The 16,252-nt window shown below is 48.6% G+C and overlaps 5 protein-coding genes across 5 annotated transcripts; 3 read left to right on the forward strand and 2 right to left on the reverse strand.

Annotated features, from left to right (window-relative positions):
• Positions 1–897: 897 nt before the first annotated feature.
• N7482_006439 (uncharacterized protein) lies at positions 898–1,845 on the forward strand (the record flags this gene model as incomplete). The annotated part of the gene is made up of 1 exon (XM_056688564.1): positions 898–1,845. The coding sequence occupies one exon, from the start codon at positions 898–900 to the stop codon at positions 1,843–1,845; it is 948 nt and encodes a 315-aa protein (XP_056540993.1).
• A 229-nt stretch (positions 1,846–2,074) lies between these two features.
• N7482_006440 (uncharacterized protein) lies at positions 2,075–2,973 on the forward strand (the record flags this gene model as incomplete). The annotated part of the gene is made up of 2 exons (XM_056688565.1): positions 2,075–2,320; positions 2,656–2,973. The coding sequence occupies 2 exons, from the start codon at positions 2,075–2,077 to the stop codon at positions 2,971–2,973; spliced, it is 564 nt and encodes a 187-aa protein (XP_056540994.1).
• A 1,465-nt stretch (positions 2,974–4,438) lies between these two features.
• On the reverse strand, positions 4,439–6,655 carry N7482_006441 (uncharacterized protein; the record flags this gene model as incomplete). Its single annotated transcript, XM_056688566.1, has 13 exons — positions 4,439–4,532; positions 4,609–4,839; positions 4,900–5,015; positions 5,073–5,128; positions 5,183–5,286; positions 5,336–5,380; positions 5,434–5,558; positions 5,621–5,726; positions 5,787–5,973; positions 6,029–6,107; positions 6,162–6,300; positions 6,358–6,415; positions 6,478–6,655. The coding sequence occupies 13 exons, from the start codon at positions 6,653–6,655 to the stop codon at positions 4,439–4,441; spliced, it is 1,518 nt and encodes a 505-aa protein (XP_056540995.1).
• A 734-nt stretch (positions 6,656–7,389) lies between these two features.
• N7482_006442 (putative FAD dependent oxidoreductase) lies at positions 7,390–9,081 on the reverse strand (the record flags this gene model as incomplete). The annotated part of the gene is made up of 5 exons (XM_056688567.1): positions 7,390–8,169; positions 8,234–8,380; positions 8,435–8,708; positions 8,765–8,890; positions 8,948–9,081. The coding sequence occupies 5 exons, from the start codon at positions 9,079–9,081 to the stop codon at positions 7,390–7,392; spliced, it is 1,461 nt and encodes a 486-aa protein (XP_056540996.1).
• A 4,706-nt stretch (positions 9,082–13,787) lies between these two features.
• Positions 13,788–15,097, forward strand: N7482_006443 (TauD/TfdA dioxygenase family protein; the record flags this gene model as incomplete). Its single annotated transcript, XM_056688568.1, has 3 exons — positions 13,788–14,231; positions 14,317–14,858; positions 14,911–15,097. 3 exons carry the CDS (start codon positions 13,788–13,790, stop codon positions 15,095–15,097), a joined length of 1,173 nt encoding a protein of 390 aa, XP_056540997.1.
• Between the last annotated feature and the right edge of the window lie 1,155 nt (positions 15,098–16,252).

A 16,252-nucleotide genomic window follows, 5' to 3' on the forward strand; every position in this document is an offset into this window, starting at 1 on the left:
GCGACGCTGTTGGACAGACCAGCCCGGCGGTGACGGAAGGACTGGTTAGAGGTCACAACCGCCGTTGTGTATTATTCTTTATTCGTAGAATATGACCATTTCGGGCTCCTGCAACCCAGCCGGACACTTAACTTCCCTAACTAGGGCCCATTATCTTTGGATCTCTAGCTATGCTATCTTAATTCATCCCCCACTCCCTCCCCATATTCCGGGAATGTTTGCTGCGGCACCACCCCTAGGTTTGGGCTGTATCTCCTGTACCCCGGGCTGAGATGGACCGGGAGATGGGCCGGGAAATGGGCATAACTATCAGTGGCATACCCCTGTCTTCGTTGGCTCGAGAGCCGGCCATTCTCTGATCGCCCTGGATTTGGCGCTAAGTACCTGAGGCACTGGAGGCTGGTCTATGAAGACTGGGGCTGTTCTTCGATCTGGCTTCCGGACAGCCCCAACCTAGCCGTTAGTCTACACTCCCCACTTAATCTTTCCACCGCATTTGCAGGCTACTCACCCCCCGGTTCCCTTTTCACAGAAAATCTGCCTCGCCCGGTGACGGTATGGCAAGCCAATGGATTCTTCACACCTACGGTCTCGATGCGGCGCCGACTTTTGTCTCTCAATGATTCCTGTGCTTGTCCTTCACTATTCCCTCAGCCACCATGTATGCAGGTCCTGGTCACCAACAGCCCTAGTTGTTGACTCGCCTCTCTTATTTATACTTGGCGCCCCTACCTTCTTTTCTTGATCCTTCACGATATAGACTTTCTCTGGCTAGCCTTGATCTTTTTGGGGGCTATTATATTTCGCTTTTCTATACACATCGTTCAGACTGGCCTATTGTTTTTGTCTTTCCAGCAATTAAGCATTATGGACCGTTCACCTCGTCGGCCATCTTCTATGGCCTCGTCTATGCCGGAAGATACCCCCTCCCTGGAGGGAACGTCTACCTATACCTCGCGGGTATCAGTGCAGACATCCCATAGAAGGGGATCAACAACCGTGGGACTAGGCATCTCTGACTGTGGGCTTGATCCTTCATTCGACCCGATGAGATGGTCTCCCAACCACGTGCCTTTCACTATGGGTTCCAACATGCTGAATCATCTCATGCCGACCGAGGACCTCTACAACCCCCCGTTAGAGGCTGACGACTTCTGTGGCAGGTCGTGCTACCAAATCTACAGTGGTCTCCCAGTCCCTTCGCACTCCCCGCTCAGCTTCGATGGACCTCGAACGATGAACACAACCCACCACTACAATCCTGCTATGGAAATTCGTGCTAGTCAGAATATGTTTGCGGGGCAGATGGGTGGGATGCCGGGGCTCTGGGCGAATACGCCAGTTTCAGGACCAACGTCGCCGCTCCAGTCCATACCCATCGCAGCAGCTCGCACAATGGAGAGCCATTGGAACCCAGAAATCTACCCAGAGACAAGTGTTGTACCCCCACTAGCTTGGCCGGTCACAGGGACCTCTTACCCTCCAATCCCGCCTACGAGTGAAGGCAACGCGAGCGGGTCCACCAGACACCGTCACTCCAGTCCCGTGTCAGTCGCGTCTTCCCCTCAAGGGACACCCACCGGAGATGGTACCGCTGAAGCTGCCGCCAAGCCAAACAAGCGTGGCAGGAAGCCAGTAGAGAAGGGCTGCGAATGTCGCGTGTGCGGCTTCTACTTTACCAGACGCTCCAATTGCCTTGCGCACCAGAAAAGGCACGACCCAAGTTTCCACCGCGCAATCCCATGCGAAGAATGTAGCAAGTCCTTTGGAAGGAATTCGGATCTCAGAAGGCACATAGACACGGTGAGTGGGAAACAAAAGAAGGATGGACCAGTACAGTGCTGATGGATGATTGCATAGGTTCACCGTGGGATCCGAAAACATGTTTGCAAATGGTGCCATCGCCGCTATACTCGGTGGGAAAATATGGCGAAGTCGGTGACCTTTCTCGCCTCGACTCGACTGTTCATCACTTGCGTACTGACCAGTGAAATTCATTCTAGACATTACACGGAATGCAACGTACGGCCCGACAACATGAGAACTCCCTCTCCTCCACCCTGCCTGTCTCAAGATGCCGATTACTCTCCCGGTAGCCCCCCTAGTCTGCAAAATCCGTCTTCAAGGCATTAGCGACGAAGTTCAGGGCGCTGCTGAAGCGGGGATAGGGCCCGTGTTGCTCGGGCTATTTATGGGTCTGCTGGTCAGAACCGTACCAGGAGGACATGCAGACTTTGGCCGTGGTCTCAATCTCCAATTCGGCATGAGTGCGGCTGTGTATCCTGTATTCGAGGATCATCCGATCAAGCATAGCATTCGGGTCGGATCCGATTCTCTTGGGCGTGGGATTGGACCCACTTGGCACGCATTACTTCTTTCATTTTGTACTACAATGCATAGGGGACGAACTGTGAATCCTCGCGGAGGCTTTCTTTCATAAATCATGTGCTTACCATTCAGTTATACTCAATGCCATTTTTGTTGGTCGCATCGCATCGCATTGTTTTGGTGTGATATCGTGCCGCTGGGCTCGGAATGGCGCGCGGTAAACCAGACGGAGCCAGTCTTCTCGCAGCCTGTGCATTGTTAGCCTATTCTCGTTCCCACCGAACCTCCCACTTTTCACTGTCCACTGTCCACTCTGTACCCGAACAGAGAGTGGAATGGTTCTGGATTGAGTCCACTGGGACGGCAACTGTGATAACGCCCTTTCCCGAGTCGCCCGGGTCGGGCAACGGCGACTGGCATATCGCGCCTCAGTTGTCTAGTTCGGTCCGGTGGGGCGTGACTGGGCACCTCCTATTCGAGATCATCTGTGTGTTGGCCCCAGAACTCAAATCCTCTCGGCGAAATTCTCCTAACGGCAGGGCGGACCGGGGCCCGTCCAAAGTCTCGATCCTTGCCCCGCTCCACCACGCCGAATTAAACGCTAAGAACGGGGCGAAGGATCGTCGAGAACAGTCCGGACTATGATCGACGTTGACGCAACTGCTTGGAAAAGAAGACTCTCTGTCTCTCCAATGTGCCCCCATTTCTGCTCGTTCATCTCCCTCTTGCGGAGATAATGCCCGACCAAGCGTTGCAGGCCAAAGCAGGCACTGTATCCACCGTTTGTGTAGTAAACCATGCCTCTAACTCCTTTAAATCGGCTCATTCCGGTTGGCTGGTAGTTGGATCGATCAGCAGCCAGTCGTGTGCCGAGAAGAAAGGGGCAGGCTAGACTGCCCTTGTCCGTGGGGTCCGGATTTTGTGCCTCCGCACTTTTTCAAGATCCCCATGGAGCATTCTCGATGGGGTTCAAGTTGCAGGACTTGGAGGAGGTGCAAACAGTTGAGTCTCCCTTTCCTTGAGTGCCCAATAGGGCAAAAGAAGGGGATGTCATAGGGACAGCTCAAGCCAGGTGAAGATTGAATTCCAAATGACGAGCATGAGCTTCACTTTTCATGGTAGGCAGCAATAATAATGATTCCCGGCCGATCCGTCCTATCGTCCCCGAGCAGAAGAGGGAAGAGCAGCCACCGAAGAAGATAAGGTAGCAAAACACAAGCGTTAGGTGACGGCCCCAGCGCCCCTGTCTCATTTCCAAGTCCATCCAAGTTAAAGGTTGTCAGCAAAAGACCTTTCTGTTTCTGAACTGGACTGATTACTCGTGGTAACTGGAAGTCATCGCTGTGCGCCTTGATCCCACCTGAGCACCCAAGAGGCAGCTCTACGGAAGCTCGAGCAGACTAGTCTGCTTGTGATCTTACCCCAAGACACGGAATATCGGGCACAAATTAGCGTCCCGGGCGCGAATCGGAAAGAAGAACCAGAGGGGAAATGCAATAAATCGAACTAACGAACGGAGAACCCCGAAAATGGGCCATGGACAAAACTAGACTCCATCTAATTTCAATTTTAGTCGTCCGGCAGCTTGGGAAAAGATGATTTCATTAGACCGATTCTGCAAAATGGGATCACCTCCTCCCCCCGCGAGTTCAGACGCTCCTGGTGCAGACCACCCTTTGATGGTAGGGTGATTGTACTGCCGCATAGCTAGTTCATAACATCATTACGGTGCGATTGGAGAATGGTGACCACAAGACTATAAGACTGAAGGCAGCGGCGTATAACCATGTACATGAACAAGCTTTAAACCCTGTGTTGCCCTTTGAAAGGGGATGGTTTTCGCCTAGAAATAGATAACGTCTCATTGATTGTTCGTAGCTAGAACCGATAGTGGAATGTTATGATTCGTTATCTTTTCTGCTTGTTTTCAAATTGCCAGTCCAATCATTTGCGGTTTCTCATTTGGAGTCCTTTGTAAACCTCCACAAAAGCCTGTTGTTATATTGCTAAACCTGAGGAACACCAGTCGCAGAAACAAGACAGGATCTTTCGGCTAGATGCCAATCCGTATGTAGTAGGCGGAGTAAACTGCAGAGTTAAATCAAATCTGTCAAAGCGTTGAAGGGTGCTTCGTGTCTACGGAAGTAGCTGCTATGGTGTCAGAGAGGCCGTCGTCCGTCTCATCCGTCTGGCTGGTCAGGATTCTGAATGGTATTGTTAGACGACCGAGTTCATAAGAACAGGCGCAAAAAGGGTTTCCGATCAGTAGTAGTGGCTTACCTCTTCTGTCTTCTTTCCTTTTGATCAAGATTTCGGATAACCAAAGCTGTTATTATCAAACAGAAGGACATGCAAGATACTGTGATAAATCCCTTCTGGTATTGGGGAGCATCGACTTGCTGCCACACAAGAAGCGGAATCCATGCTTGGAAGACGTAGGCCATTTCGTTCATGCTGCCAATCACAAGTGCTCGTTCTTCGTTATCCCCAGAGCAGATCTCGTGAGCCCAGCTATTGAAAACTTGGTTAGAGCGCATGGTCTGAGTCAATGCTATTGAGAGCTGGACTTACGCCATGCACAGACCACTGAGCCCAAATCCAGCCCCACAGATAATGTAGCAGGTCCATTTCCATCCAGTCGGAATATCCCATATCGCAAGTGAGACATAACTAATTATGTTCACCAGCTAGGAGACTGTTAGTGCACTGGCCATCCGTTCGGATGAGATTACCGAGCCACTCACGGCACCAAAAACAATTGGAGGCCAGCGGCGGCCATTTAAAAATGTATCCGAAGACCCTGTGCTAGGTTAGTATAATCTTGTCAATTAAACGGCAATGACTTTGAGCTTACAAGCATAAGCAAGTGTTGTTACAACCTGGACAGCATTGGTGGTTGTCGGGTATGCATTGATTTGGCCCACGGAGTACTTCGGGTCCGTGGAGTGTTTGAGAAATCTGCCCCTTGAGTAAGATGAAAATTTCTCAAGCTCTCTGCTCAACTTACTGCTGAAAAATTGGCTGGCTACCAGCCGCGCCATTGTTGAAAAGTCTGTGATGGACGTCAGTATAACCCGAGAGACTTTTCTATTCAAATAGACGCACACATATAGTAGAGTCAAGAGATAGATATGCCACGAAGAAAATATTTTCTTCAATCTCCCTTTTGTAAGGGGAGCCCTATCCTGTCTACCCTCTAGCCGCATTCGTTTTTGAGAGAGTGCAACTTCCTAAGATTAGATGAGCATCAAGATAGTCTCGAAGTTTAGCAACACTGAATAGTGTGACAAACCTCCTTGCTGAGATACCATGGGTTCGAGATTTCCGGAACATCAGGTAACACAAAAAATCCACAGATAGCGATCGGAAGGGAGATCACCCCGTCAATTACGAAAAGCCTGAGGCGCAGTTAGATAAAGCTACGATTCAAGAGGGTGTCAGTATCCTCTGCTTCCTACCATTGCCATCCCTTGAACCCGCCTGTTCCCCCAAGATGAAACACAGCATCCATGAGATAACCGGAGAACATGCTGGCAATGCCACTGCTGGTGTGGAAGATGCACGATCGCTTTGCAAGCTCATCCTTTCGATACCATGAACCGATTATGTATTGCATCCCTGGGTAAAAAGTACTTTCTGCAAGACCTTTGGGCAACTGAAGTTAGCTTGCAACGCCCGGGCACAACGAAACAGTGCTCACCAATGAAAAATCGCAGCACATAAAACTGCGTAGCCGTATTGCATCTTGACAACGAAAACGTAAGAACCGTCCATAGGAGCTAAAAAGGAGTTAAGAGGGAAGCATTCTGAATCATCCATTGCCATAACCTTACCTCGGCAGCTGGTATCCAATACCTTGGCCGGATTCGTGTCAAAAGTATGTTACTCGGGATCTCGCCAATAACATATCCAACCGTCCAACAGGCTTGCATGTAGTTTAACTCGTTGCCATATAGACCCAAGTCCTCTTTCCTGCGCGATAAATACTGTCAGACAAACTCAATCTTGTAGGGCCGACATTTGCCGTACATTCCGGATACGAAGGCATTGTTGATATTGATTTGGTCTAGGTATTTAATGAAATATCCTAAATTGGATGGAGTCAGCAGCCATTCTTGTGCGACAACAGGATTAGCCAAGAAAACCTACCCAAAGACGCAAAGGTCAAAATAGCAGAATCTAATTTGAAAAGAAGTCGACGTTCTTCGGGAGACTTGTCGAAGGTGTCCCAGATGTAGCTGGTCCATCTGCGCCTTGGCGTTTCCTGAACCTCGGTTGTGGGGCTGTGGGCTGCCGCCTCGTCAGCGTCAGAAGTTGCTTTCCTCATGACTGGGAGAGCTGACGGCTTCCAAAAAAGAGAACAGTCCCCTGCAATTGTCTTATAAGGTGAAGGAAGAATGACCTCGCATTATGCCGGCAGATTGACACACTGCAGCTTCCGAAGAATGCTAATTATCGGAGCTCAGTCAGTCGCGGATGCGGAAAGTGCCCGGGGGCATTCAATACCATCGCGTGATTTTGCAGCCTCATGGTTCAATTAGCAATAAAGCGGGGGTCACTATCCATTGAAGCTCCCGGCCCTCCTGTTATCAGTTTTCTAGGAGAGGCATAGTGAGACGGGGCAGTCGAATCATCGTCGAAACTGTTCGCGCAATTTCTGCGTATATGATCAAACACTCCAAAAGTACATTCAATGCTCAGTTGGAGTGACATATGCGTGCGGACATCTGCCGGTGGCGGTCATCATCCCCTAAGATATTGAGCTCGCCATCGGATGCACGAATGGTGTGCCGCCCAGCCCCCTCACAATCTTGACATTCATGTGCTTTCTGCAAGGTATTCCATTGGAGGACTATTAAGATTGAAACCGACATACTAGTTTCTATTATAGCAAATTCTTGAGTCTCTCCTTCAGAGAGCTGTTTAGAATATTGTGCAGAGAGCTTCATTCTACAATAGTATAGATCGAGAATGAGCAAGGATCGTTATTAAAGCATTGGCATGCTCGACCATGCGATAGACTCAACTATGCGACGTAGAATTTCTTTCTAGACGGGGAATTTAAGCCGGAACTCCTACTTCCGGCAACGGTTCTGCAGCGTTTCCGAACGGTATAGCTCCTTTGAAAAGTAAAGCAAGCCTTTCGCTATTGGCCTTTTTCCCCTCCAACCAAGAAGCAGTGTGACCTTCAACCAAAGACAAGCCTTGCGTTGCTCTATCAGCATTCACCCACTCAATAATCTGCTTGACATATGCTTGCTCCTCGTCTTTTAGTGAATGAAAGCTTCGTCCGTGTCCTTTATGGTCGACTCGGGCTTGATATTCCGCCCTCATGCTTTCAATGGAAGGCATTTGAGCAGCCCCGGAAAAGAATGCTGCGACGGCGATTGCTTGGAACTCAAAGAGCGTGAATGTAGCCGTGTAGAAGGGAACGCCTACGAACGCCAAGGTTGGGTCGGGAATGTAAAATATGTCTTGATGCAAATTGTGAAACTGGCTTCCATCAGTTACAATTGCCGTTTCGTTGATGTCATCGCTGTTGTACTCTGGGAGAAATGGTAGAACCATCTGGTAGCCCGTGCAGAGGACAATCTTATCGACATGGTCCAGAGTCTGGCCAGACTTGAAACGGACAGTAAGAGGGAGATGTTCGGAAGATCCTTCGGCTGAGACGATTTCAAATGCGGCGACTTGCTCGACACGAATAGCATTTTCCGGGAGCGCAATCTGCGGAATATCAAAGGCACCATTCCGAGTACTCTGATATATCCTGCGTGCAACTGGGCTGATCTCCCTAGCTATGTCGACGGAGGACACTCCCCCTCCAATGAGTAAGACGCTCTTGAGAAAACGGAAATTGAGCGAAGGTGTTTCAAGTGGAGGCTTTTTGGATTTTTTAACTCACTTTCCCTTCAAATCCCTTTGAGTTTCGGAAGGATTTAGAGTGTGTAATTTGTGACGGCCATTTCTCCTTTGCGTCCGCCAGCCCAACTATATTTGGAATCAAAGGCGTATGGTAATGGCCGGATGCAACTATAACCGCGTCGAATGCCTGTACTTTGTGTAAGCTGCTGTGGATTGAATATACCCAGGTGTGAGTGCTTACTGCTGAGCTTTCCCGTTCAACCAAGTCATCCGCGTTGGAATCTTCATGCAAGGAGCTCCATGACACTTGCCATTGTTGCCCTTCCTTGTGAACGTTTGTAACCCGAGCGCAGTAAACTGTTGCATCATTAACTCCGGCCTTTGTTGATGTATCTTGAATGTAGTTCTTGAGTACGTAGTGGTTGACATAAGGCGGGGTTCCGTTTGGCCAAGCATTGAGTTTGGTGCGTAGCATTGAAGTCGGAACATTATTCACGAGGCCATCGTAACACGGTCTAAGGCACCATGAGTATTGTGTTTTTGCCATCTGCAGCATCCGGACTGGACTTACCCTGGTGGGGCATGTATTAACTTCTGCCTTTCCCTTATATCCCGTTCGTCGCTGCTGTGCCTCTTCACATCTGACGGCTTGGTACATGGGTACTGGGGCTCGACCGGCACTCGCTTGTCATGTAGCCTGAAATAAGCAAGCGTGAGAACTGATTCAAAGAGGGTAAAAATTAAGAGAATATACCAAACTCCGCCCGCTGCTTGGCTTCTTTCAAAAACGGTAACGTTTAGTCCCGCTGCGAGAAGATGGCCAGCACTGGCAACGCCACTAATGCCAGCTCCAATAACCGCAACACGCTGAATTGACCTGTCAGCCATGATTGTCGCATGGAATGAATTCCAAAAAGTAATTGAGATTTCATTGTATAGGACACTGGAGTATTAAAGTCGCCATAAGCGCCCCCAATTCCACACGGCTCCGCCGTTGTCAACTATGAAGCATCCGAGACCAGAAATTTCGCAATCCAAGCTAACAGGCGGGACATCTACGGAAGCCGATAGCGGCCACACGAAGAAAGTGTATAATATGCATATTCTAAGACCGGCAGAAAGTTTAGATACCTGAATTACTATTACAGCGCCCATATTAAATCATGTATGTCTCTCTCAGAGGCTATTCACCTCGCTGTCGCGATATTGAGGCTATTTTTGTAGTGTATCTTGGTCATCTCCGCTAATTTCAGGCGGTGCGCCTATATTAAATCATGTGCATCTCTCTCGAAGGCTATTTATATCGCTATCGCTATATTGAAGCTATTTTTATAGTGCATCTTGGTCATTCCCGCTGATTTTAGGTAGTGCGCCGTCTAATTGAAGCTCTCTATATAATTTGAACTACTACCGCCGCCGGCGAAGCCGCTGGCTTCGGCGCATCGGCGAAGCTGCTCGCTTCTTCGATATAGTACCCTCTGGTACGACTGTAGTAGTAGCATTATCTATTGCTACTACAGTAGTAGTATTATCTATTGCTACTACAGAAGTAGTATCCTCTGCTACTACTATAGAAGTAGCACCGCTAGTATTACCGCTAGTATTACTACTAATAATCTATAGATTATCAAAATCAAACTCCCCCTGCTCTATCTCCGCTGTCGTTATCCGCTCTGTCTCTGCCTCCGAGGGCTGTATAATCACGACGTATATATAATACTCTCCTTTTACCTTCCGTAACCGCTAGTAAAGTTCACTAAGGGTCTTAGATACGAAAGAATATTACTACGAGAGGAACTACGCGATTAACGGCCCTTTACCCTGCCGGGTAATATCCTTGGCTATAAGGAACTGATCTTATGGCCTCCTCTGGTATCCTCCTAAATATTGGATAGTGTACTAATCGAGTAGCGAGACGAGGTCTCCGGCGAAGAATAGTATATTAACGATAGTCTTAGAGGAGGGAAAAACGTATGAAAGCGATACTAACCGATGAATAAGAGATTAGCTAGCTATTTCTATAGTAGTAGTCGTACTTACTTAGTAGCCGCTCTATCTCTCTTAGGCTCTCCTAGAGATAGAAGGACGTAGAGATATAAACCTCCTACGGCGCTGCTGGCGCTACCGGCGCTGCTAGCGGCGGCGGTAGTAGTAGTAGGAGAGGATATCTCTCTCGCTGACGTATATAAGATCTCTGGGCTATGCTTACCGTGCTAGAAAGAGAAGAGAGAGAATTAAAACGTAGGATTAGCTACGCTGGTGCTAGCGAAGATACGGCTATAGGTATCGAAGGTATAGGCGTCGATATAGGCGTTGATGAAGCTACCGTGGTTGAAGATATTGCTACTGTAATAGTAGTAGCTATAGCTTCCTATAGGGAGGACTGTAGAGACGCTATTTCGATAAGGGTTGAATCGATTAACGGAGGAAGGACCTTTTAGCTTAATGTAGATGAAATTCTGATTTGAACTAGGCCTTAGCCGTAGCTATCGGAGCTATTACGGCCGTCTCGGCTGCTGGCGACTATAAATATACACTACGCGGCTTTATGTATACGCTAAGGATAGGCTCTTCCCCTGATTCGTAGTAGTGTAATACACGAAGCCGAAGTGCTTTATATACTACTCGGTATAGCTAGTCTCTTTCCCCCTTGAGTAGAAGCAGTAGATCTTTAGGGTTAAAGCTAACGCCTATAAGCTGCTGCCTAATTTGCTGAAGCTACGAGAGATACTATACTAAGGTCGCTGGTAGAAGATATTCTATAGAATCCTACCCTTCTACGTCTTGCTATAGTCTTCGAAGGAGGTCTTGATTAAAAGATTGCTAGTAATCTTAAACGTCGGCGTCGGGATGGTAGTAGTTTATAACTAGCTTCCCTAGGATAGTGTCTGGCCTATTAGACTATAGCCGAATTAAGTGTATATTCTAAATATTCGTGTATGAGTGTATACGAGCTCGGAGGATAGGTATATAGATAGTAAGAAGCGACACCTACTCTAGAAGAGACTCTTTTAAAAAGATCCTATCGTAGTGTAGTATATAGAAATATTTATAGTAGAGGAAGACGCTCGAGCTAGCGAGCTGTCCCTACTAGGATTTAATCCGTTAATTCTTAGTACTTCGGCCGTAGAAGAAGCAGTCTTCTAGCTGAAGATATAACGCTAACGGTAACGCTTCGTATAAGGCTTCGGCTGATAGTGAGGCTTCGGCTGATGGTAACGCTTCGGCTAATAGTAAGGCTAATAGTAAGGCTGATGGTGACGCTGACCGGCGAAGGGCGAGATGCGTATTACTAATCATCGTTATTTCTAAGCCTAGATTAGCCCGTATAACGTGCGGTAGAAAGCCCGTCGAAGCTACGTAGTTAAGATACTAACGTAGTACGCTTATTACTATTTGTGTAGAGATTCCTACGTAGATCTATATAATATATCGAGAGTATCTATCGATAGTAGTATATATCTCGAATCCGAAGGGTTCTAGCTTTATATAACTATTAATATACTATATCTAGTTTGGCCTAGGGTAAGTATAAGCTCCTCTCCGGCGTTAGAGGTCTGACCGACGATGTTCGATAGCTTCCGGGTTGATTCTACGGTAAACCTCGTAGATTCTATCTCTAGATAAGTATTAGTAGTCTACTTACTAAGGACGAGGATAGACCTTAACTTACCGAGGATAGAAATAACCTTAGTTACGAAGGAAGATATATTATAGCCGAGAACTATAGCCTTTAATATCTCTAATCTGGTCCTCTATACCTAGAATAGCTTTAATCTTAGCTTCCTACCGCTTACGTTCTTTAGGATTATCGACCCGAAGCTTTATTCTAAGCCGCTTACGAGCTCTGCGAAGACTACGCTTAGATAAGGATATACCCTGTCTTTTAAGCACTTAGAGAATCTCTTTAGTACTTAGAGAGAGATAGAGAAGCTTATAAACACGCTTATCTAGAGCTTCGGTAGACTTCGCTAGATAGCTAATATTCTATAACTATAGGCGGTTATTAATTATATATATTATAACGCTAACGCTATAGTCGTTAAGCAGTATAATACGAATAGCTTTAGTAGAGCGCCTAAGTTAGATATAATCCTCGATCTCCTACCTATACGGGTTAAGAGGGATACGAGGTATTATAGTAGAGAGCAATATATAACGAGGGCAACAGCGAGGCCGATAGCGAGGGCTACAGCGAGGGTATTTAGCGACGGCTACAGCGAGGGTATTCAGCGACGGCCACAGCGAGGGTATTCAGCGACGGCTACAGCGACGGAAATAGCGACGGCCACAGCGAGGATATTCAGCGAGGGTATTCAGCGACGGCTACAGCGACGGTTACAGCGAGGATATTCAGCGAGGATATTCAGCGACGGCCACAGCGAGGATATTCAGCGAGGGTATTCAGCGACGGCCACAGCGACGGTCACAGCGAGGATATTCAGCGAGGATATTCAGCGACGGCCACAGCGAGGATATTCAGCGAGGGTATTCAGCGACGGCTACAGCGAGGATATTCAGCGAGGGTATTCAGCGACGGCCACAGCGACGGTCACAGCGAGGATATTCAGCGAGGATATTCAGCGACGGCCACAGCGACGGTCACAGCGAGGATATTCAGCGAGGATATTCAGCGACGGCCACAGCGAGGATATTCAGCGAGGGTATTCAGCGACGGCCACAGCGACGGCCACAGCGAGGATATTCAGCGAGGGTATTCAGCGACGGCCACAGCGACGGTCACAGCGAGGATATTCAGCGAGGATATTCAGCGAGGATATTCAGCGACGGAAACAGCGACGGAAACAGCGACGGCCACAGCGAGGATATTCAGCGACGGCGACAGCGACGGAAATAGCGAGGGCGACAGCGAGGGCGACAGCGAGGGCGACAGCGAGGGTATTCAACGCCTAGGGATATCGAAAGTTAGCAGATTGTATAGTATGAATAGCTTCATCTTACCACCTGGGATAGCGGCAAGAAATGGCGTCAAGATGGGGGGGTCAGTAGAAAATGGAGAATCTATTTTTGTATGGGAAAGATAGTATAAAATACGATTCCTGCGTTACAGAGCGGTCCCTAGGGCGGTCTAGAATATGCATATTATACACTTTCTTCGGGTGGCCGCTATCAGCTTCCGTAGGACATCCAAATGACTATCCAATGAGCATCAAGAACTGCTTATCGGCTCCGTCGGCACTGCTTTGAGAGGATTAAAAGTCGGAAGTATACGATCAACGTGATTTTCGTTGCAGATCATGAGATGACACGCATCCCTGCTCATAATGATGCGACCTCATGATATCCAAAGATTGGCTCTCGGCTGTGGGATCAGGATAATGGCCCTTCTATTGGAACAAGATGAGGGGTAAGAGTTGTCCTTTTTTGGAGGGGGCGTCACCTCATCCACTACGCGATGAGTATTCTATGAAAGGCGTAATGCAACGCCATGATGATGTGCTTGATGCAAACCGACTATCAACCAACGTGTTGATTATGGGAGCGGAGGGTTCCAGTTGATTTTGCTGGGACATATCATAACTCGTCCCCATCCCATGCTAAGACACAGCTAAATATTCATCTGCACCATCATCATGGCTCCTGTCGCTATTGATCCCCGCATTGTAGACGTTGCACCGCCCAGGAAAGACACTCTCGGTCTTCCAGAGCCCGCGCGGGCCCGTTTGGAGAAGGCAGGAATTGATCTGAGTGATGGCTATCCCTATAGGCCCTCTCGTCCTCTGTTTACAGACGATGTTTACAATGTCCGCAACCACGATCGCCCACATGTAGACCCTGGTACTCGGGCCGACCCCAAGAAGAACGCGCTCCTATCTGCGGCAACAGAAGTGATCCATCTCACACGACATATTGGCACTGAGATTGTGGGTCTCCAACTCAAGGACCTCACAGATCAGCAGAAGGATGAGCTTGGTCTACTCATTGCGGAGCGGAGCGTCGTCTTTTTCCGGGATCAAGATATTTCCCCACAACAACAGAAAGCATTGGGAGAGCATTTCGGCGAGATTGAGATTCATGTACGAATCCCAGCAGAGCCTCCAGCTGCATATGGGCAGACTCATGCGCAGGTTGCTGACCTTTGCCTTCTTTGCTCTTGTGAAGCCACAAGTGCCCCAGGTTCCGGGAGTTCCCGGCGTGACTGTGATCTGGCCAGCACTCCAAGCAACCGAGAACCCAGCTAGTTTCCGTCGGCCAGGAGGATCATCTCGATGGCATACCGATCTCGTTCATGAGAGGCAACCTGCCGGAGTGACGCACCTCCATAACGATACTGTGCCGACGGTCGGAGGGGATACTCTCTGGGCTAGTGGATACGCAGCATATGAGAAGCTGTCACCGTTGTTACGCAAGTTTATTGACGGCAAGACGGCTATTTACCGGTCTGCTCATCCTTACCTTGATCGCAGGAACCCCGAGGCTGGCCCCAAGTATGTCGAACGGGAGCACCCCGTTGTACGCGTTCATCCGGCTACAGGATGGAAGGCACTTTGGGTGAACCGAGCCATGACCAGTCGCATCGTTGGTCTGGACAAAGCCGAAAGTGATGTGATTCTGGGATATCTGTTCGATGTCTATGAGAAAAACCCGGACATACAAGTGAGGTTCAAATGGAGCCCGCGAGCCAGTGCACTGTGGGATAACAGGTAAGTGGTACAAAGTAGCAGACGCAAGGCAGACAATCTCATTATTCAACAGAATCACCATTCATCATGCGAGCTGGGATTATGAAGGTTCGGAGCCCAGACATGGCACTCGGGTGACTTCGTTGGCAGAGAAGCCCATATTCGATGTAGATGCACCAACTCGACGAGAGGCTCTAGGGTTGTTAGGACCTGAGGAGATTGAAGAGCTTCAAAAGCTCAGCCAGCTAGAGATTAAGTGAATGGGGCAGCATATCATAGGCCGTCGAATAGCCAGTAGTTAACCGTACGGTAGTTTAATGAAGAGAACAATACTGGAAGCCCTCCAAAATAGCCACAAATATTTTCAGAGTCCGGTATCACAGTAAGTTATTGCACCTTATAGTCCTCACCTCCCTTCCATATGCGAAAGGAGCGAAAGTAGTGCAGCTTGGAGGGGCAGCGAGATACTGACGAAACCATTGGTAATGGCTAAAGCTCGGAATTACCCAAGTCTTGGCAACTCCCTTCCCCAGCGCTGGGCATCCAAGGACTTACAGGCAACAGACTTGGCAAGATCAGCATGGGCGTTATTAGTTGCTGCTTTCCGCTGCTGCAAAAATTTCCGTGACTTGGTGACCCCAGTTTGGACATTCTGTCTCCGAAGCGTCTTGGCCCTCGTTCTACCGAATAAAATAGCGTAAAACCGGTGTTCTCGGAAACCAGGGCGCCCTCTTTACGTTTCGTGTTTATTTACCCTTCGAGGGTGGGCAGTCATTCCCTAGAGGATGGTTTGGGACTGGGGTTTTGACTGGTATATTCCGTCATCAATGTTATATCACTGTTCTGGACACACGCGTTATTTGACCCCTTCTATACACAAACTAAGGCTCTCTTCATGGTGCGGCATCGTCACTTCCGTGTCTAACCTGCGGTGAAACCTAGAAGTGGAGAAGCCAAGAAGGAGTGGATTGACTTAACACAGGGTGCAGCGTACACATCGTCAGCATTTCGGTGCCCGCGAGTTTCTAGTATCCGTACGGGATGGATGGGTTATGGAAGAAGCTAAGTTTACGAGCGGGTTGTGTGCCAAGGTTCTAAAGTGGTCCGGACCAGAGTTGCGGACTAACCCATTAGTTAAATTCCTCTGGAACTCTGGCGCACCCTCGATTTTCTCTTCAGCTAAGCAGATTCCTAGGGTGCGTGGGGCGCCTACTGGGCACGGGCATCCCGCTCCGATTCTGAGTACTTGGCGCCATGGATTGCCAAGTCTCAAGGAGCGGAATCTGCTCACTCACCGTGCATTAGCGGAAATGTTGTGTATAGGTGCTCCAAAGCCTTAATAACTGACACAAAGTGCCAGAATGACAAGTGGCCTCAATTATATATTTGTGGCATTCCGCGATCCAAGACGAGAA

The sequence above is a fragment of the Penicillium canariense genome (genome assembly GCF_028826845.1).
Source record: "Penicillium canariense strain IBT 26290 chromosome Unknown utg000004l_segment0_segment0, whole genome shotgun sequence".
In the NCBI taxonomy this organism is placed as follows: Eukaryota; Fungi; Ascomycota; class Eurotiomycetes; order Eurotiales; family Aspergillaceae; genus Penicillium; species Penicillium canariense.